General features: G+C 38.7%; 1 protein-coding gene across 2 annotated transcripts in view; it reads right to left on the bottom strand.

The window, feature by feature from the left end:
- Positions 1-21,676, bottom strand: part of CUNH1orf87 (chromosome unknown C1orf87 homolog) — an 86,847-nt gene that overhangs the window by 5,773 nt on the left and 59,398 nt on the right. For both annotated transcript variants that reach the window (XM_046450849.2, XM_046450848.2), the window contains exons 9-11: positions 12,712-12,776; positions 4,672-4,751; positions 709-916 (exon numbers count right to left, since the gene is read on the bottom strand). In XM_046450849.2, coding sequence (XP_046306805.1) covers positions 709-916; positions 4,672-4,751; positions 12,712-12,776 — 353 coding nt within the window. The remainder of the gene's footprint in view (positions 1-708; positions 917-4,671; positions 4,752-12,711; positions 12,777-21,676) is intronic.

Genomic DNA, 21,676 nt, shown 5'->3' on the forward strand with positions numbered 1-21,676 from the left:
TCTGATGAAAATATAATAAGTCTTCAAACAAAAAAGTATAGTATATCAAACATGATAATGGATGTTAAATAACCCTGAGAGGTCAGATGAAGATTGGCCTAGATCTGTCCAGAGACTCTCAGGGGAGTGCTTGAATTCCAATATAAAATATAGATAGGTGTGAAGTTGCCAGGTGGAGAGACTGTGTGTGCTGAAGGGGTGAGAGAGTGAGGGTTGGTGGAGTAGAAGCAGACAGCACAGTTGGAAAGCTTGGGGTTAGAAAAGAGACAGACACATGAGAAAGTAAGACATGTTTGAGGAAAGACAAGTTATTTATTTTGACTAAGCAGGATATGCTGAGTGAGTAGCTACAGAAAAGACTGGTCAGGCGGTCAGGGAATAGATTTTCCCTTGCTAAAGTGTTTGGAGATCATCCTGGTAGCAGTAGAGGACCCCTGAGGGCTTTTGATTAGGGAATTATAAGATTGTGGGTTGTACTTGGCAGTGGAGTGCAGGAAGGATCAGGGACACGAAGATACTGTAGGCAACCTCATGGGGGATTGATGTCAGATGCATCTTGGTATTTTCTGATTGTGCTTAGTATAGTGCCAGGCACATGGTTTATATAAAAATTGTATTATTTGTTCAAGAAATGTAAGAAAATGAGGTGTCCATGTTTAGACTAGAACACAAATGGAAAGGGAGGGCTCTTTACAGTTCATACCTCACCTGTATTACTCAGATCACACAGATACAGGGCATTTTCCAGCTTTCTGAACCTGTCAATCCACGTCTCACATTCTTCAGAGTGGTTCTTCATGGCCCGATTGAGGAAGGGCTGGGAGACTGGCCGGATCTTCAAACTGCTTGGAGGATCTTTGGGGGTTGGAGTCTCAGCAGGAGGGTTTCCTGGATTCAGCTTCTCTTCTGGAGTTTTCTACCAAAATAATGCAAGCATCTCACTGGCAGCACATTCACCACCCAGAGCTTCTCCAGTCTCTTGGCCAAAGATGAGGCCACACAACTAGGAAGATTTATTGCAAGGTCTGGCTTTGGAAAGCAAGGATGAGTTTCAAATCCTCACTACCATAGGGCCATATCTGCCAAGTTTTGCTGGATGCAAACATGGTTGAGTTTTTTTTTTTTTTTTTTTTTTGAGAAGGTGACATCATCACTTTTATTCAGTTTTCATTTTAGACTTACACAAAGCAAAGAACTGTATAAGTAACTGGCTGAGACTTTTCCTTGAGGTTCTATTCTAATAGTGAAGGCAGAATTACACAGGCAGTCAGTATAGATAAGTCAATCGAGTCAGGTCAGATCAAGGAGGCCAATGTGAGTGAGTCTAGGAATTTGGAGACTGCCCCAAGAGGGACTGAAATGTCTTCAGAGCCCTTCCTCCACCCTATGAAGATAACATGCCCCTGCTCCAATATGATGCTAAGGTAACTTGTCCTAGGAATTGCCCCCCGCTCCCACATTGAGTTGTAAAAGTTGTTAATTAAAGTGTCCTGGGCTGCTCCATCCTGCCCTTCCCCCTTCAACCCACCTGTTTCCCACCTTTTGGCCATCCCACCGAGCATCTCCAGAGCTTTGTCACATACACAGGAAGGAGAAAGATAAGGGGAAGAGAGAGGAGAGCAAAGGATTTGCAAGAGAGTGTTTCCAGGAAAAACAGAGCTGGTCATATCAAACTCTCCCTATGTGGAAGGTGGTGTTAGGAAGTCTTAAATGGCAATGTTTGGATCCATTTGTCTATTTCATTCTAAACACATCTCTATTTTGTACTGGACATAGGATTAGGATACCTAGGTTAACTCACCTCCATGTCTGTTTATAGTCTTGGGTCTACCCTAAGATCTAGGCAATCTCAGTAATTGCCTATAAAAAACATATAAAAAAGGGCAGAATGTCTTGCTTCTCAGGATAACAGGATACCAGTTATGGTCCCCTTCTCCCTTCTGGGAGAGGTCTTTGTTACCCCTTTTTAATAAACCCTGCTTTATATGCTTGCCTTGGCATGCTTCTCTAATGTTATTTACGTCAACATGTGAGGAAGCAGAACTCATCACTGGTAACTGGAGGTATCAATAGTACTACTAGTAGGATCTACTGAGGATAGGTTTCTGGCAAAGCTTAAATTTTCTTCTGGATTCTGAGTGTGACATTTTTTGGCAAAAAGTGACTGAAGCAATAGTGATATTATCCTAGGCTTACCAGGCCCCTTGAAGGTCTATTAAAACACCTCTAGTCTGCTGGTCCTGTTCATTTAACACAGGAAGCTGAGGCCCAGAGAGTGCAAGTAAATTACTGAGATTGCCTAAGATCTTAGGGTAGACCCAAGACTATAAACAGACATGGAGGTAAGTTAACCTAGGTATTCTAATCCCATGTTCAGTACAAAATAGAGGTATGTTTAGAATGAAATAGACAAATGGATCCAAACATTGCCATTTAAGGCTTTCTAACACCACCTTCCACATAGGGAGAGTTTGATATGACCAGCTCTGTTTTTCCTGGAAATGCTCTCTTGCAAATCCACATAGTTGAGAGAGAATTACCACATTTCAGCTGCACAGTTCAGCACTGGGCATCTGGTGCAAAACAGGCAAATAGACCTATTGTTCAGGAGTTTGGGATCTATTTGTGAGAAGGAAAGATAAAGGGAGAAGCACAGATCATTCTGTGTGAGACCTTAAAACACTAGCAGATTTTCTCCCTGTGCATTGGAAATGAGAAAAAGCTGGTCAGTCAAGAAAGAGAAGATGAAGTTGACAGTAGAGAAAAGAAAAAAATGGGAAGTCTTAACTGTGTTCGAAACCCTGGTTTCATTTACTGTTGCATTGTTTTCCTTAGGTAATAAAATAAATTTCTCTAGCCTTCCAATTAATTAAATTTGTAAAGTTGGTTATATTCATTGTAATCCAAATAATTCTGATGCACCATAAAATTATACCTCTAATTTTTGAATACCATCTGTGTCCCGTAAACTTTCAAATGCCTGAATTTTTCCAATTTTGTAAGTTTGTCTTAAACTTCCCACATATAGGCTGCAAAAATTCCATACTCCTAAAGAATATTTATTGCAATAGGAATTACCAAGTCCTGCATTAACTAAGAAACACAAATTAAGCTGTTGCAGGGGTATTTAAAGAACCATTTTCTTTGAAATAATAGAACACAATACAAAATTACACCCACATGGATGACAAGAAGCCAGTAAGTTTTAAGGATTAATTAATATAAAATAAATCCTACAATGACAAAATCAATTTTTGGAAAAGTAGAATGTTTTCATACAGTAGATGACTGATTCTTACGCATTTTTAGAGCTGTGGACCACTTCATAAATCTTAAGAAAGATTTAGAAAATCTGCCCAAGTTAATGTATATTTGGTTATATTTTCATGGATGATTTTGGAGAGATCAAGGTGATCATGGATCTGAAAAATCCAAAAATTCTCTGATGTTAAATAGTTTTATATTTCTCTAGAGAGTTCAACTCTCTTTGACCATTAAAGAAAGGAGAAAGTGGAGATTTGTATGGACCTGAATTAAGCTCAAGTAACTAACTAACTAATAACTAACTAACAACTAACTAGCAACTAACGAACCAACATGCCCTATACCATTCTCATCCCACTGTGTCAGGATTCCTTGCTTTTGTCTCTCTACAGTGTTGGCCCCTCCTCCACCAGAGGTATATTGATGTATCCTCAAGGTCCTGGAGTGCCTGGCACTGAGTAGGTTCTCAAGGCATGTTTGATGACTGAATAAGTGAGGGAACGAATGAATGATTTTCTCTACGAAAATAGAAAAGTTGCTTTACCAACTCTGTGCTTTAGTTCTTCTTTAAAAAGTGGGACAATGAATGCTGCTCATACAAGAATGTGAGAAGAATCAATTATTTCAGATATGCCATAAAATCCTCATACAAGAGGCAAAATAAAAGAGCAAAATATATTTTTTACAACCTTATTCACAACAGACTTAACACTCAAGGAGAAAAGCATTTGCTGTTGTTTCCTGCATGGCAAGAGACTTGCCAAAATGATTCTGTTTTCTAAAATATTTCAACGTGTGAAGTGCATGAAGAGGCCTCCCGTCATTTTAAGATGAATTATGTTCTAATCCGGGCATTTAAAAAACAACAACAATAGAAAAACTCAGGCTGTTTTTCAATTCTACAACATCTCCTGGCTAAATGCTGGGAATATTAAAATGGATTTTAACTGCTTGCCAGATTTTCTTTTTTTCTTTTTTTTTTTTTTAAATCAGAGAGCCTGCTATATTTTAAAATGTGATGCCTGAGGAAAAGGTCACCATCAGTTTCTGGAAGCTGGACTTGAGATGTTAAAATAGGTCTCATCTCTATCCTTTGTTTTGATGGCAATTGGTGGATGGGCCACAAGCTTTGGGAGAACTCTTGCACATAGGCAATGGGTGTAATTTCTTGGGGTTGGTGGCAAACTCTTTAACTACTGATGGCGAAGGTTTCTGGCAAACTGGAAAGGAGGTGACCACACTCTTGGAGTTCCTCTGCCTTTCTTCTCTGCCTGAGAAGTCTGGGAGTCAGTCTGACATCAAGAGATTGGGTGGAAATCAGAAACCCACAGGCGAGGCCCCTCCAACATCAGAGAAGGGAAGATGAGGACCTTCCCCACGCATGCTCTGTGTACCCCAGGTGCATACCATATGTTCAGCTTTGCTTTGAGATATCTCAGAGACTTCAGGCTGCTCTGGAATGGCAGGGACTTCCTTTTCATTCTTTCCTAAACAAGAAACAATAACAGGAAGGGTTTGGTTTGATCTTCATTTAACACACTCACATAGACACCAGGCCAAAAAAAAAAAAATACTGAGGCTCTGTGTGTGGCTGGCACTGTGTTAGGTGATGGGGACACATTATGAATGAAAATCTGGTTCCCACCCTGATGCACCTCAGACCAGGAGGGATGCCAAATAATTACTCAAAATTGTTATTTAACTGCAAGCTACCATAAATAATTCAAAAGACAAATATGGGCACTTATTTTAGAGCAATGGCAGGAGAGGTGGGGGTCAGAGATGGCTTTTTGGAAAAAGTGACACAAATTGTCAACCTGAGGGATGAGTAGATGTCATCTAGACCAAGGTTGTGCTCATGGTGCCTATGGAGCAGAGAGTTCCAGAGCAGTTGAGACAACAGCTTGCAGAAAGGCCACTTAATCAGAAAGGCTGGTCTCACTTAGGGAGTGGTGAGGGGCTTCTTCCTGTGAGCCTGTCTCTTAAGAATCAAGCACTTCCACCACTCTTTCCTTGTAGGTAGGCACCTGAAAGGTCAGGCACAGACTTCTCTGCTCCCTTCAATGGCCTCAGCCTTATATAGAACGAGGTGTGAACAGTGACCCTCACCCAGGGCATTCTACTGGGTACTCCTCCCTGCAGCCTGCTGCCTTCATGAACAGGCTTCCTTCAGATGCCAGAAAGACCTGCTGCTGGGTTCACCAGGGCTTCCTGCAGACACCACGCATTCATCACTCAGCACCTTCCATCTGACTTGGTGACTTGCTTACGTTGCTAATCCCTGTGGTGACCACTCAGCACAGATTTCTGGGAGCCTCAACTTCAATATTCAGTTCATAATTCAAGTATGCCATTAAATATGTATTATTTCTGAGTTGGGTCTCATTATTTTCAATAAACTTATCCTATGAATAAATATTAAAGTTAGGAGGAGGCAAATAACACAGGGGTTGAGAGCATAGGCTCTGAGGCCAGATAACCTTTCTTTATTAGCTACATGACCTGGGGCAAGCTGCTTGTGCCTCAGCTGCTGTTTCTGTAAAATGGAGGTAATGAGACCTACAGGTTATTGACAGGATTGAATTGGATTACAAAGTGTAAAGCAAGTACCCGGACTATAGCAAGGGATCAATAAAGGTAAGTAATAGTGCTATCTAGGTAAGGATGTTTTCATAAATCAATTAACAGATCAGATTTAAAACACTTTTGTTAGACTTTTAACATTGCAACCATGAATCATTATGAATCTTCTTCAGTTTCTTGATGGAGAAGACAATGTAATTTCATATTATTCTCTGAAAGCCCAGACCCCAGCATTAGAATAAGTATTCAAAGCATGCTTGTTGAATAACGGAATAATCATATATTCTTTGTTTGGAATTTGGAAAAGAGTGTGACATATGTATCAGGATATATATATATATATATATATATATATATATATATATATATATATATATTCTTTGTTTGGTTCTCCAATTCCTTTCTTATCCTTGAAGAGGAGAGAATTTTCTTGCATTTTTTCACTCTCCCATACCTAATGTGGAAGCCATATATGGTAAGCCTTAATAGAAGCTTAGCAAGCATCATGATGGTAGCCAGTAAGGGCAGCACCTTCCAGGCAGATCTTATTTGATATGTTGAAAATTTAAGTTGTCATGGGAACCCACATCACCTAGTACACTGGCCCCAGCTCATTTCACCCAGAATATGAAAGAAAAGCTTTCTGTTTATTGCAGGGTAAAAGGTTCAAATTACTCCAAATCATGGAGTTAGATGGTTAAAGGGATTCTAGAAGCTGTATATAGCATGAACAGGCAGGAATATGAATTTCAGGGTTAGACAAACCTAAACATCAACCCTGATTTTTTCCTTTACCAGCTATAGGATATCAGATCAGTTCTTTCATTTGTGAAATTATAGTCATTGTGAGATAGAAACTATTTACATAAAATACTTAACCCATTGAAGATGCTCAAAATACAGGGTCTTATTTGTTGTTGTGTTATTACCGGCCTTAAGCCAATCTAATTCCCCCAGAGAAGAGGACCTATTATTGATTACAATATACCAGAACTTTTTCTGGACATTGATCATTGAATTGTCTTCTTAAAGAATAAGATCTAGAACCTCGACTTTGTCCCAGTCTGGTTCTTCTCTTCTGTCTGCACTTTTCAAAATTTCCATTAAGAGAAAATACAGTGCTCCTCTACTTGGTTTCTTTTAAGCTGCCCCTTTTCCTCCCTTGTAGCTAATAGCATATAAAAAGGTAATGGTTTGCATATGTAAAAATTGTTTGAAAGGCCTGAGGCAGAGCTCTATTTTTTTCCCTTTCCTTTTTTTTTTTTAAGCACAGCAGGAAGGATAAATAATAACCATCTGTCTAGTCTGCCAGTTGAAGATTTGTATTGGAGGAAATAAGCCAAGCTGGCTTCTAGAGATTTCCAGGTGTGGGAAGGGCCAGGTTTTACAGGGCTTCCAGTGGATTCTGATGGTTACACAGCCAGCCCTCCTGTCTGCCCCCACTAATGACTTGAAATCAGTGGTCTTCAGAAAAGGCTGCATGTTAGAGCCACCTGGGGAGCTTTAAAACTTACTAGTGCTCAGGTGTCACACCAGACCAATTAAATCACAAACGTGGGGGATGTGGGGGTGGGGAGGGGGGGGAAGAGACCCACTTCAGCAGTTTAAAAAAAAAATCCCCTAGATGATTCTAAAGTGAAACCAGGGTAGAGGATTACTGATTTAAAACAAAGGCTATTGGCCTCATTGGATTTACTGAATGAAGATTTTGTGAGAAGGAAGCTAATATGGGTCAAATATCTATAAAGGACAGTCATTTCCCATATTATCTAAAGAATAACCTGTGAGGTAGAAATTATCCCCATTTGACAGACCAAGAGTAGATGAAAGCCTATGTTTCCAACTCATTCATTCATTCATTCTGAGAATATGTGTTAGGTGCTTTCTAAAGGCTAGGCATTGTCCTAGGTACTATGTCAAAACACTGACCAGGAAAGAGTCCTTTCAAAGTGAGTGCATTCTTGTAATGAGGGCAAACAGACACACACACAAAAATCAATGCCAGGTCTGATTAAGTGCTGTAAACATGATGTCAGTTATGGGGGTGGCAATTACTAACTTGATAGGGAATTCACCCAAGGCCTTTGAAGAGGTGATAATTAAGTAGAACCCTGAGCAGAGGGGAGTCAAGGGAGCAAGTAAGAAAAATATCTGGGGAAAGTGCATTTGAGGAAAATGTTACAGCAAATACGAAGGCCTCGAGGCAAGAGTGCTTAGGCAGAACAAGAAGGGAAGAAAAGTGGGTTAAGTGTTCATGGAACTAAAGGGTATCATGGGCCATGTCATGTGACTAAAGTTTTATTTATTTTTTTTTCTTTCCAGCATTCATTTCTTCCCTGGTGATTCTCCCTTTACTACCTCCTCTGGCAAAAGCAACTGTATTTTGTTTTGTGGGGCTCACTCTTCCCTCTTTACAGTGTGCATTGTGGTTTAGTAGGGTTGACCTCCAGTTCCAATTCTAAGCTTGGTCTCTGACTAATTTAAGTTTGTCATTGTACCCTCATATCCCTCATATCAATTTTGGTTCTAAGATGGGCATAAAACTCAATCTGAGCTTCTGGATGGAGAGAAGATAACTGCTGCTTATAGATAGTAAAGGTTCCTCCACCTTGGCAGCACCTACCAAAATAGTGCTGTGTCATAGCAACCTTAGCTTTTCTGTTATTGTGAAAGGAGTGCTTGGAGTAGTCAGGGGAGTGTCACATGAAGCCCAAAGATGATGCCCACACCAGGTAAAGCAGAACAGAGAACCCAAAGAAGGAAAGCACATTGCTAATGTGGACATTTGAATGGCTAGATCAAAGATCTTGCTGCTATGAGACATTTCAGCCAAATAATCCACTATATCTTTATTGGGTAAACCAAGTGAGTTGGCTTTTATATCCCTTTAATGTAAATAGTTGTAACTAGTAATTATATGGATTTCTTTCCTTAATAAAACAGAGGCCAATTTGTCACCATTTTTATGTTTTCTGTCTATAGTGATAAGTTTTTATGCATGTTGGAGGGAACTCAATGAACCTTTGTGGCTACTTTTCATTCCCCCCAAATTTTCCCCTCCAAGTTTTTTCAGTTTGACTCCTTGCTTACATATTCTCCTTCTTTGCTTCCTCACTCAGTCTCTGAAATGAGGAGATTCAAATTTGGAGCCATACATAATTTTTGGGAAATACCTTTGATCTTAGACCATACCATGTTTGGTGGATCCTAAACTCTTTTTTTTTTTTTTTTCTTAATGGGAGTTCATAGCATTTCTTGGATCTGTGGCTTGAGATCTTTCATCACTTTTGGAAATTTCTCCTAATTTCCTCAAGTATTGCTTTAGATCTATTCTCTTCCTCTTGCGCTTCTATGATTTCAGTTATATGTATGTTGGATAGTGTCACCATTCCCTAGATATCTCTTACATATTTTTTTCATATATTCCATATTTATTTCTTATTGATATTTCAATTTGGATATTTTCTACTGAACTATATTTTAATTAACTAATCTGTCTTCAGCTTTGTCCAATCTTCTCTTAACCTCTTTGAGTTTTAAAAATATAGTTTTAATATTTTTCAGTTTATATAGTCCATTCAATTCCTTTTGTAGGTTCTAAAATTCTTTGTTGAAAATTCTCCATTTTTCATTCATTTTCTTGAACATAATTAATTACAGTTATTTCAAAATCTGTTTTCTGCTTGCATTGTTACTGATATTTGTAAATAGAAACTGAAAACTCCATATGAAACACACAGAGCTTTAGTGTAATGTTTCTTCTTGATTCCTACAAAGGATCAAGAGGACCTTTTCATCCTTCTGTTTGGTAGTTTAATTTGAATTCCAAGTAAAAGGCTTCAAACAAATATTCTTATGTATTTTTATTTAATCTTCTAGTTGTTCTTGCCAAGAGATTTGGTCAGCGGCTAATTAGTCTAATCTTGTCATTAGTGCAAATCACTGATATCGAGTATTTATGTGGAAATCATATATGTACATTAAAGAATAAGGGTGCAGGATTTTTATGATAACAAAGGAGATGAAGTTTATAATAAAAGGCAGCATATATAAAATGAGTAATTTTGACCAAGTTATCATAGCACCTTTGAGTCAAAAGAAGAAAATGTACAATTTTATATACACCTAATGAGTAAGTTTCTTTTTTGTATGATCCTCTTCCCTTTTAAAACATTTGCTTGTGGGCAAGAGAACATACAAATAAAGTGGCTCACTCCGTACTTCAGAACACTTAACAATCTTAGTCCTAATGATATAGAAATGGGAAGAGACCAAGATATTAACTTAGTAGGCAGTAAACTATCACACAAAGTGACAACAGCAACATCACCTCAACAACCTTGTTGCTCTGGAGAGTCTCACATGGACTAAAGGGTTAGGAAGCTGGCATGTGCCTGTAATTGCAATGGCTCAGGAGGCTGAGCAACAGGATTATAAGTTCGAAGCCAGCCTCAGCAACTTAGCAAGGCCCTGAGCCCCGTCTCTAAATAAAAACACGAAAAAGGCTGGGGATATGGCTCAGTGGTTAAGTGCTCCTGGGTTCAATTCCCAGTACCAGAAAAAAAAAAATGATATATTGCCTATGTTGTTTATCCGACTCACAGTCACTCTGTCAGATCAGCAGAACAGGTTTTCTTTCTTCCCTGCCCTTTTCCTTACTTCCCCCCCTTTCTCTCTCTCCTTCCCTTCCTTCCTTCTTTCTTAATTTCTCTTTCTCAGTTTTAGAGATGAGAAAAAAATAAGTTGGAGTGAAGTAAAACAAGTGACCCAAACAAGGTGATTTAGTTGCAAAAGTGATACTTCAACCTGTATTTTACATACTATCCAGCTATGCTATGTGCTATGAGCTAAGTTGTGTTACCCAACATTTATGTATTGAAGTCCTAATGCCCAGTACTTTGGAATGTGACTGTGTTTGGAGACAGTGTCTTTAAAGAGTTGAATAAATTTAAATGAGACTGTTAAGGTAGGTCCCAATCTAATTTGACTGGGTATTCTTATGAGAAGAGGAAATCTGGACGCCGAGAGACACCAGGGATGTACCCACACAGAGGCCATGTGTGGATACAGCAAGAATCTGTCCAGAATTGGGGCGTGGTTTTAAATATTCTTAGCACTAGCTATGTGTGAAACCTCAGAGGTTAGGTTAACAGCCACAGGCATCCCTTCAGTAGCCTCTGTATCCCTTCAGTAGACTATATATATTGACTGTATAGTTTTTTTATTTCTTTGAATTGTTTTTAATAAATAATCAGGTAGTTTGTAGAACAACAGGTATACTAACCCTGAGATTAAACGCAAGGAAACAAACAAAGTGTTTTATAAGAGATTCGAGCACAGCCACCTTCTTAGAGGTTTGAACTCCAAACCAAGTGAAACTTTTAGAACCAGCTGTATGTCACCTCTGAAATCCTTTCTCCAGGTTACTTGGCATTTTCTTAGATCCTGTGTAGGGGCACTAGTTCCTAGATTTTGATGTAGTGTGCATTTCTCTTTGTTCTTTCAGCCTGAAGGGTGAAGCTGCTTTCTACAGTTACTAAGGTCGGGATTACCTCATTGTGGTGGATTGAATTTGTCCCCAAAGAATAGCCATGTCCTCTCCACCGGTACCTGTGGATCTGCCTTTAGTTGAAAATAGCCTTTGTGAATGTAAACAAGTTGAAATCATTCTAGATTAGTGTGGGCGTGAAATTCAATGACTGGTGTCTTTATAAGAGACAAAAGAGGGATATTTGGATACAGAGACCTAGAAGTAAAATGAACAAAGCTATGTAAAGACATGGACCAAGATTGGAGTTACACAGTAACAAGCCAAGAGAGGCCTGGGACCACTGGAAATTGAAAGGGGCAAGAAAAGACTCTTTCCTAGAATCTTTGGAGGGGGCATGGATCTAATAACACCTTAATGCTCTAGTCTTCAGAACTGTGTGAGAAGATATATCTGTTTTTTCTGCAATTTGTTACAGCAGCTTGGAAAAATGAATACATTATTCATTCCCTTTTTTATTCTTTCAGCCTGTGATATTCATATAACCAGTCCCCTGTAATGAATCCCTCTGATTGAAATACCTATTAAATTTTCTGCTTTTCTACTTGGATGCAGACTGATATATTCATTCTCTCTCTTTCTCTCTCCCCACCCCCCTTATATTTTGATTCAAAGGCAGTCTGTAAGTATTTGATGGTTGTAGTAAATAGAAAAACTACAACAGTGGATTGATATCAATGTAAATTTTTTTCACCTGTCATATTTAAAACTTGCAAATTGCTAAATATTTTGCCCAGTTCATTTTGATAAATTCACTTAGTAATATGTCTTGGAAATCTTCCTGTAGCTGTTTGGTAATATAATTTTACAATTACTTAATTTTATCAGTTGGTTGTATTGTGATCTAACTAAATGGTCCCCAAAGGATCATTTGACTTTTTCCATTGAAAAAATTACCAAAAAACACTGTACTAGATACACACACACACATGTACACACACATACAAACATATATTTTGAATTTTTTTAATTGAGACAAGTAGAATAAATACCTGGCAGTAGGATTCCTAGATCAAAGGTACTATGCCACTGATATTTAATAATACCAACTTATTCTGTAAGTGTGCTGCACTCATCTTAAAGGGCTACCACTAGAGTATGCCTTGTGATAAAACTTGAAGAATTATTCCTTTTATAACCCAACTGGCCTAAAAGAATATGCAATAAGGCAATTCCCACTCCTATTTTTCCTTCATTGATGAGCCATCTACATTTCTGGGAGGAATGAAACAAAGCCCAGAGAGTAAACCACTCATGCTAAGCAGCATTATTAACAATAGTGCTGGTCTCAGGAGCAGCAAAATTATGGAACTCACCTGGAGGCAAACCAGACAACAAATCAGAAGAAGCTCTGCTCAGCAACTCAACAAAATTCTGCCATCTGTGTAAGAAAAAGAAACATAATATTGCTGATCAATATCGTTGCCCTGGAAGTATATGCAGCAAAGCACTAAATTTATACTGGTTGGTAGAGTGATGTTGAAAGAACTTTTTGATACCTGTGTCATTCCTGGTTCAATGTAGGAAATAAACTAATTTATTTCTATTAGAAAGTATAGGGAATTGAGTTCCCCACCATCCCAATCATTGCAAGGCTAGGATATCATAGATTGCTAAGAATTGGGTCAGGACTCAGAAAATGTGGTTCAAAGATTGAGGAACCACAGGACAATCTGGCTGATGTCTCAGTTGCTGCTAGTCATGAAGTTGATGACTGTAGTACCAGGTATATTCTGGCCACTGGAAAAACTATGTTGATACACTATAAGAAAGTAAATACCTAAACTGGCTCTGCACCTCTATCCCTCCTCCCCCTCTTCTGCCTCTTAAATCTTATCTAATTGTATTTCATTAAATAAGTTAGATCAATTTTGAAGTCTTTGTGTCAAGGGGATTCCAGAAATGTTGAAATGTTCCTTTTGGCCTTCAGGATTATGGAAGAACTGCAACACAGAAGAGGATGGAGAAAGGTGTTAGGGGAGAGATAAAGGGGACAGATAAATATTATCTAGTAGGTGATATTTAGTAAATTGCCCAAGATGAAATTGCATTGGGCAATATGTCTGAAAGTGTCAATCAAGTAGTTATTAAAAGCTTAAAAGTACTCCAGCAAAGCTTTGGTAGAAGAGACCACTAATATGTGTTTGCTGTTATGGTTTAGATATGAGGTGCCCCCCAAAAGCTCATGTGTGAGACAATGCAAGAAGGCTTAGACTAGGTGAAATGATTGGGTTATAAAAGTCTTAATCCTATTAGTGAATTAATTCTCTGATAGGAATTAACTTGATGGTAATTGTAGGCAGGTAGGATGTGGCTGGAAGATGTTGGTCCCTGGGGGCTTGCCTTTGGGATATATATTTTGTCGTCGTTAAGTGGAACTCTCTCTCTCTCTGCTCTCTGGCACCATGTTCCTAGCTCTGCCACAAACTTCTTCCATGATGCTCTACTTCATCCCAGGTCCTGAGTAATGAAGTTAACAATCATGGACTGAGACCTCTGAAATAGTCAGTCCCCAAAACCTTTTTGTTCTTGTTCTTTCAGAATTTTTGGCCACAATAGTGAAAAAGCTGACTAAAACGTTTGCCTAATACCACCCTCTATTTAAATATAAATATGCTCTTCTTTGGAGTAATAAGCACCCACTTTCCTGCACATATTATGGTTAGGACTATATTTAAAGTCTCATATCCTGCTTCAGCCAGTGTTCAGACGGACCTTTTCTAATTAATCTCAATCTGTCTATCACTTACACTATAACTTCCCTTCTCCCCTCTCTTTTTTTCCCCCTCTGTCTCAATCTCTGTCTTAAATTTTTGGTTTTGGTCCTTCTTGAAGGTTTATTTTTTCTTCAGTTTTCTGAATTAATATTCTTTAAAAATAGTCTTTTTTTTTTTTTTTTTTTTTTTTGCTAGTGTTAGCAAAAGACAGGTTTTCTTGCTAGGTACCAAATTGCAAATAATATTAATTCTGATCTTTGTCTTGCCTATCATAAGAAGTTCAGCAAAAATAAAGAGGGAGTTTTGAAATACTTGTTCTGGGTTTTCTCAAAACGTTCTAATGTCATGTGATTTTATTCTATTTATATAAAAATGATTTCTTAAATATGTACCTAATTCATTTTGTTTTCCATCATAAAACTTTTTCTATACACAATATCATGAGTCAGAAACATTCTTTGGTCAATATATGTGCTCTGATAAGAGTTTTAGAAACGTGTCCTTCAGAGCTTCACGTCAGGTGTGGTGTACAGTGTGGCAAGTCAGATAAGCTGGTGACTTTACCAGCTGCTACAGGTCTAGGAAGGTAAAAGAAAATTGGAAAAGAAGTAGCACTCTCTAACACTGATAATCATATAGAGATATGACATTAGCACAGTTCTGGAAATAAATTGCAAAGAAGCATTTCCTGTTATCTGCTCTCCTTATAATGGCTTTCTAGACCCTCTTAGGAAGACTAGGGCTTATGCCAAGAGCATCTTCCCATCCTTTGATAACAAAGCTCAACAACCCAACGCCTAGGTCCATTAACACTCGCACACGTCCTATTGTTCTCAGGGTTGTCAGGAGCTATCAGGTAGTGATCTTCTAGATGTCATATATGAGGTAAGGTCCTTGGATAAAATGGCACCACAAACTCTCTTGCTCCTTCTTAATCATATGCTAAGAGTGGGGTAAGAAGATTTGGGGAAATTTTCAAAGTACTGAAGTTGAGCATCGTCTTATTTAAATGACATATAAAGACTTATGTGACTACTAACATTCTAAAGAGCCTTCCAGTAAAATATTCCCTTTCTCTCCATGTTTTTTCCATTACTCCAAGACCTTCAAAGAGACACTCATGATTTAAATGGGTTTATGGGTTCCACTGTCAGGAGGAGTGACAGTGTCAAGTCCCCACTGATAGTGTCAAGTCAGAGAGGTTGGGACTGGAGAATAAGGCCTGTGAGCCTAGTTCTAGATTCAGGTAAACATGAGTTCAAACTCTAAGTGAGTTTGTCAAGTTAACAACAGCGTTTAGCGAGTGATCCAAGTACATTCTGTTCATTATTTCATTCAATGGAGATAGCCACCCTATGAGATAAGTAAATGACTTGACCAAGAACACATGGATTGCAGGGGCATCCAGGATTACACCCTGGCTGTTTGACTCCAAATCCACATGGATTTATGCAATTTGGCTTCAGTTACATGTTTTTACTCTTTGAAATTTCATGGGTGTGGCTTTAGTATTTTCTAAAATTTATTATTGCAGAAGTCTATCTGAGGTCAGCCAGATTTTTGTCCATTGATAATTATATTTTTTCCCATTATTTGCTGTAGTTTAGTTTTATTCTGTTTTTGGCCAGGATCTTTGACTTATTTTCTTTGTCTTAATAATACAAAAGTTTTATTGGGATAGACATGGGTACATTTTTTTCTTCCATAATTTCTCAGAGTTCATGGTGAGACCTTCAATCTGTATACTTTTTTTTTTTCCAGCAGTTTTCAAAATTTTTCAGTTGTGGTCATGGTTTGAGTGGGTCCCCCAAGGATTTGTATGCTGGAATCTGGGTCCTCAGTGTGGAGGTGCTGAAGCAGTAGAACTCTAAGGGGTGGAACCTAGTGGAAGGGGATTAGGTTAACTGGGGGCATCTCCTTTGGAAGTGATGTATAGCTCTGGGAATCTGGTTAATTTCCTCGAGAGTGCGTTGTTCTAAGACTGTCCTCCTCACTCCTTGACCTTTGTTCTCACCATGTGTCCTCTTGCTTTCACAAATATTCCCACAATGATGCCATCTGCTATGATACAGCCAAGAGCCCCCCACACACACACACCAGAGGCCCAACAGAGGAGGCAGTCTGATCTTGAACTTTCACCTTCTAATACTGCTGGCTCAATAAGCCGTTTTTCTTTATGAAGTACCCAAATTCAGATATTTTGTGATAGCAACAGAAAATGAACTAATGTAATTGAGTTTCATTTTTATTTTTTCTCCAATTTTTTTAAATTCCCTTTTCCACAATACCAAGTCCTCTTAGGTTGCATCTCTACTATTCTCATTTTATATCTACTATTCTCTCCCGTTTCCTTCTCTTTCTTTTTCTTCCCTACCTTTTGCAGAAGTCCCTTAAGTTTGACATTACACATTTTCCTCTAGTGTTAATTTCACTTCTTATTGATTCCTGGTTACCTTTTAATTTGCCTAGAGAAGCTTTAGCTTCCTTGATACCATCTGTATTTCCCCAAATTCTTTCTAATTTCTTCTGTTCATTTTTTGTGCTTTTTAAATTTGATTTTTATAGATCTTAAAAATCTCATTATACTTATTACTTTTTAATTCAATTCCATAGAGACAACGGCTTCTTATATACTGCATAGAATCACTGTGCTTTCCTAAATTATTTTTCTAATTTCTAGAGTAGATCATTTCTAAGCTTGGTTGAGATTTGGAGACTGCAGGATGATGATTCCCTTTCACATTCTGCGGTATTTTCTTAAATGTTGGTGTTTTTTCTTTACTGGGCTTCGAATGAGGATCTCCTCACATTCACTGTGACCCACAGTTAAGCTGTCTTGCTTTCCTGTGACTGTGTTCCCTGCTCACTTGAACCTCCAGTCAAGGATAGAAGGCAACCCCATTCCATACTGATTTCTCTTAGTCACTCGCCTCATGCACCTTGGTAGAATGGAGGTGGGATCTTTTCACCACATTCGTTGAGTACCAGACACTTCAGATTGGTGCAGTATGTCGTATTTTATATACCTATTAGTGTAAACAACTACAGCGGTCTCCTTTTCTCCATTCTAACTCCCATGACTTAATTTTCAGGAATTATACTTCACCACGTGCAAACACCATACATAACCTGGGTTTCCTTTCTCTCCTTGCTCATCTTAACTTTTTGCTCTGTCGTTTTGGGGAGTCATACAGGATATATCTGTATCTCTGAATAGGTACAGAAAAGTGATGTGTGGGTAAATACACAGGTGTGTTTCTTTGGGCAGGGAGGGGCGGGGAAGGAGAAGCAGGGAACAGAAGAACTCAGACTGCTACTATAAACAGCGCCTTTGCAATTTTCTAGTTGGCTAAGACTTGTGGTCTCCAAACCAAAGGGAAGGCCATGGTGAAGGGAGAAAGTATCTTCCACACTTCTTAGAGGCAAGCAGGGTGAAGTGTGGGGCAGGCAACTCATTGATTTTCCCACATTGCAGAAACTCATAGAGGAGGTTCCTGCTAGATCCTGACACTAGAGTTCCTGTTAGTGAGTTTTTCTGCTTATGTGTTTTGGGCCTTTTTCTTTCTTTGTAGGAATTTTTGTCAGGTGCTGTTAAGCAGATGCCTTTTGATAAAAAAAGCCTTGTATGAATAAACAAAACAAACCTAAATATACTAAGCACACAAGATGTGGGCTATTTTATTGAAAGGCCCTTGAAAATCTTGGTGAAGCTAGTTTCAGGTGGCATGTTCTTCTAGCGGCTTCATACAGGCTTATGTCAAAAGGTATGCCAGCAACCACCTCCCAAGTCCAATCATTATCTTTCTCCACCTCCTGAAATGTATTCTCCAGCCATGAGGAAAAGTTTGTGGTAATCCAAACTTGCCAAGCTTTGCTTGTGTTTCTGTCTTTGCACCTACTGCTCTTTCTCTCTGAAATACTTCTCCTGTCTCTCGCTCTGTTAGCTCCTATGAATCCCATTAAGCTCAGCTGAGCCATAGCATAGAACAATGCTGAGAAGTCAACTCTATCCAAACTTCCAGAATCAGAAATTATGTCCCAGGATTTAAAAAATTTAGGCATTATAGCCGTGCCTTTCAGACTTCTGAAATTTCCAACTTTAGAAGTTTCTGAAGGATTACAGAATATGCTAGATGGAGAAAACAGCTAGAAAGGAGGCTGCCTAGGAGTCTATTATCCTATAGGACCATGTTAGTTTTCGAGGACTGTGTTACGGTCTGAGTCTATGGAATACTCACCTCCAAGGTATTAGGAGGTGGGAGTCTTTGAAAAGTGTTTAGGTTATGGGGCAGAGCCCTCTTGAATGGGATCAGTGTCCATATAAAAGAAGCTCAAGAGAGACCCACTCATTCTCCCTGCCATGTAAGGTCACAGTGGAAAGAAAGCCATCTAGAAGGAAGCAGACCTTCCCAGGCACCGAATCTGCCCACATCCTAGAATTCCCATCTCCAGAACTGTGGAATAAAACGCTTTTTTTTTTTTTTTAATAAGCCACCTAGTTTATAGTGTTTTGTTATGGAAGCCCAAACGGACTAAGACAGGCTGCCACAATGAGACACCACAGACCATGCGGCTTCAACAGAAATTTCTCACAGTTTTGGAGGTCAAAAGTCCAAATCAGGGTATGGGTAGAGGGCAAGAGTTACCCAATTCCTCAGATCCAGAATTGTGTTCAGCACCAAGCCCAAGTGTGAAGCCAGCTCTGGGACTCAGGCAATTTTCCCCAAACACCTGTGCCTTAGCCACAATCTTGTAAAAGTTTCTGAGTATTGTAGGGCAAGTAGGAATGTTGCTATAGTGCAGTGACTAAGCCCCCAAACTCTGAAACCAGAGGGTCTGCATTTGGCTTAGCCTTATTGATGAATTCAGGTATGGATTACATATAGGTTTTAATCTCTCTGTGTTTCTTCATTTGAAAAATATTAGTGCTCACCTCATGGGGCAGGTGCAAGGATTAAAAGAATTAATATTTATAAGGCGCTTAGAATATTTCTTGAAATACATTTAGCACTAAGTAAGTGTGGGCTATAACTAATAATAATAACAATTATTATTATTATTATTATTATTATTATTATTATTATTAGAATGTAGAATGGAAAAGCTAGGTCTAATTTCTATAGCCCAACCAATGTGCAGGCCATACCACATCTCTAATAGCTCTTGGCTAACCCTTTCCTATTCCCTTTACAAAGTAATTGCTGAATCAGACACCTCATGTTTCCTTTATCTCCCGAAATCCTCTGGTAGTTCCTGGGATTAGCAAAACGGGTCCTTTTCAACCTAATTGCACTCTCAATAATGGGCCAGATGTGTATGATAAGTCCTACTTGTGGCTGTGTCAATGGCTCCATCTATTCACGAAGCTTCCATAGAGGCTTCATTATTCCTCCCCACCCCCCCCCCCAACACAATTTGGCTCGTGTGCATGTGTTTTAAACTGGTTTGAAGCATTTAATTTTGCCAATACAATTTTAGAGTATTAGTTTGCCTCCTGTTCTCTCTCTGCTGTCCTTAATTACCACTTATTACAAAGTCACACAGAAACATTAAATGCGAATTCTGACTTACACGTTCCTGGCCAAGAACAGGGATAATAATTTTTACCAACACAACCTGAACTCATTTTACATAAGGGTGATTCAGAGTCGAGATTTGAAATCGTAATCAAGTCTTTCTCAAAATCGCCTTACCCTGGCAGTCATTCACTAATGTCGCTGCTAATTGGTAGGCAAATGGCAAAAAACAAAATCTCAATGTTAAAAACAAGAACAACAACAACTATTTTGTTACGGGGCTCACAAAATTGCTCTCCTTGTCAGCTCTTGCAACATGACAGTTTAAGAAGGGAACGCAACTCATTTTATTTGGTTAGATGGGGCTAATCCCACATCACCATAATCCCTCCTGATGTTTTATTGATTCTAAAGGACATTTAATCAGGAAGCAACTCAGCACTAGAATCCTGCTAATTAGCAAGCAGCCACATTCCAAATGGGTTCCCAATTGAACAGCAGATTAATGGACAATATGTACTAAAATAATGATTCGTGCATTCAGCTCCTAAAATGTGTGTCTAAATTGCATCTTTAATCTCTTAAGGATATAGATTTGCATACAAAGCCCTTAACGAAATGGATTTAATTCAACAGAAGAAGCTTTAGCCAATGACTGTTTAAGGATGAAACAGGTTTATCTCTTATAAATGCAATTCTTCGTTGGTTCTCATAGTTTTGATGTCCTTGAATATTCAAAGGTCAAAGACAGGTAAATAAAAAAAAATTAGCATGTTTCTCTGATTTTCCCAAAAGCAGTGGAAATTGAGAATTTTGATATAATAAAAAGCAGCTTCCCTTCACTTGCCCCCCATTCTCTCTTGATCTCATATTCCTAATTCATGGAATATTGGTTTGGACCCCAGCTTTTAATCAACTAATGTCTATTGAGTCTCCACTATATACCAGGGACAATGTGAGCTTTGAAACATGCTCTTTCTGCCTTTAGATTGGAGCCATTTGAGGACTCTCAATTTCAGCTTCCTGCTTTTCCACTTAGCTCTGAGCTCACTCTCCTGATTTTTTTGTTTAACCATGTCTCTTACCTTTACCCAATCACCTGTAAGAATTTCCCTTTAGAGAAGGGAAATTCCTATGTGCTAAGCTGTTCCACTGGAAATACACTTACTGTGTTCGAACTCCTGGCCTCATTATTAATTTAACCATTTAATCATTGATTGATGCTCCCTGCTATGGTTTGGATATGAGGTGTCCTCCTAAAGCTCATATGTGAGACAATGCAAGAATGTTCAGAGGTGAAATGATTAGATTCCAAGAACTGTAGTTTCATCAGTGATTTAATAGGCTTGAATGGATTAACTGGGTGGCAACTGTGGACAGGTAAGGTGTGACTCATGAGTTGAGCTCTCTCTGCTTCTGGGCTGTTATGAACTGAGAAGGTTTCTTCCACTATGCCCTTCCACCAAGATATTCTGCCTCATCTTGGACCTAGAGCAATGGAGTTGTCTGATCATGGACTGATTATTTGACCCCAAGAACCAAAATAATCTTCTTTCTCTAAGTCGTTCTTGTCAGGTGTTTTGGTTAGAGTGACACAAAGCTGACCAAAACACTCCACATAACCTTCACTCCACTTTATTTTTCTGCATTGCTCTTGTTGCCATATGACATACTATATATTCTAACTCACTTACTATTTCTCTTCTTCTCCCCACCAGAATATATAAACTTCATGAGGGAAAGGCTTTGTTTTAGTCATATCTGTATTCCCAGTGTCTAGAGTAGTGTTTGGTATGTAGCAGGCAATCAATAAATGTTAAATGAATGAATAAATGATTTCATCACATTCTTATAACTACCAGGAGTCAGTACTAGGATATATGTTGGGAATACAGTGTGAGCAAATAAGTCACACTGCCCATCATTAGGGAGGGCACTATTGTAAATAGCAAACTAATATCAGACAAATAAATACATAATTACAAATATCAGTGTTAGGAAATAAAAGGACTGGGTTCTGTGAGAGTACTCAGCAGAAGGAACCGGAT

Source organism: Marmota monax, unplaced genomic scaffold (assembly GCF_021218885.2).
Source record: "Marmota monax isolate L192 unplaced genomic scaffold, Marmota_monax_Labrador192_F-V1.1 WCK01_AAM20220418_F8-fsc00023, whole genome shotgun sequence".
Classification (NCBI taxonomy): domain Eukaryota; kingdom Metazoa; phylum Chordata; class Mammalia; order Rodentia; family Sciuridae; genus Marmota; species Marmota monax.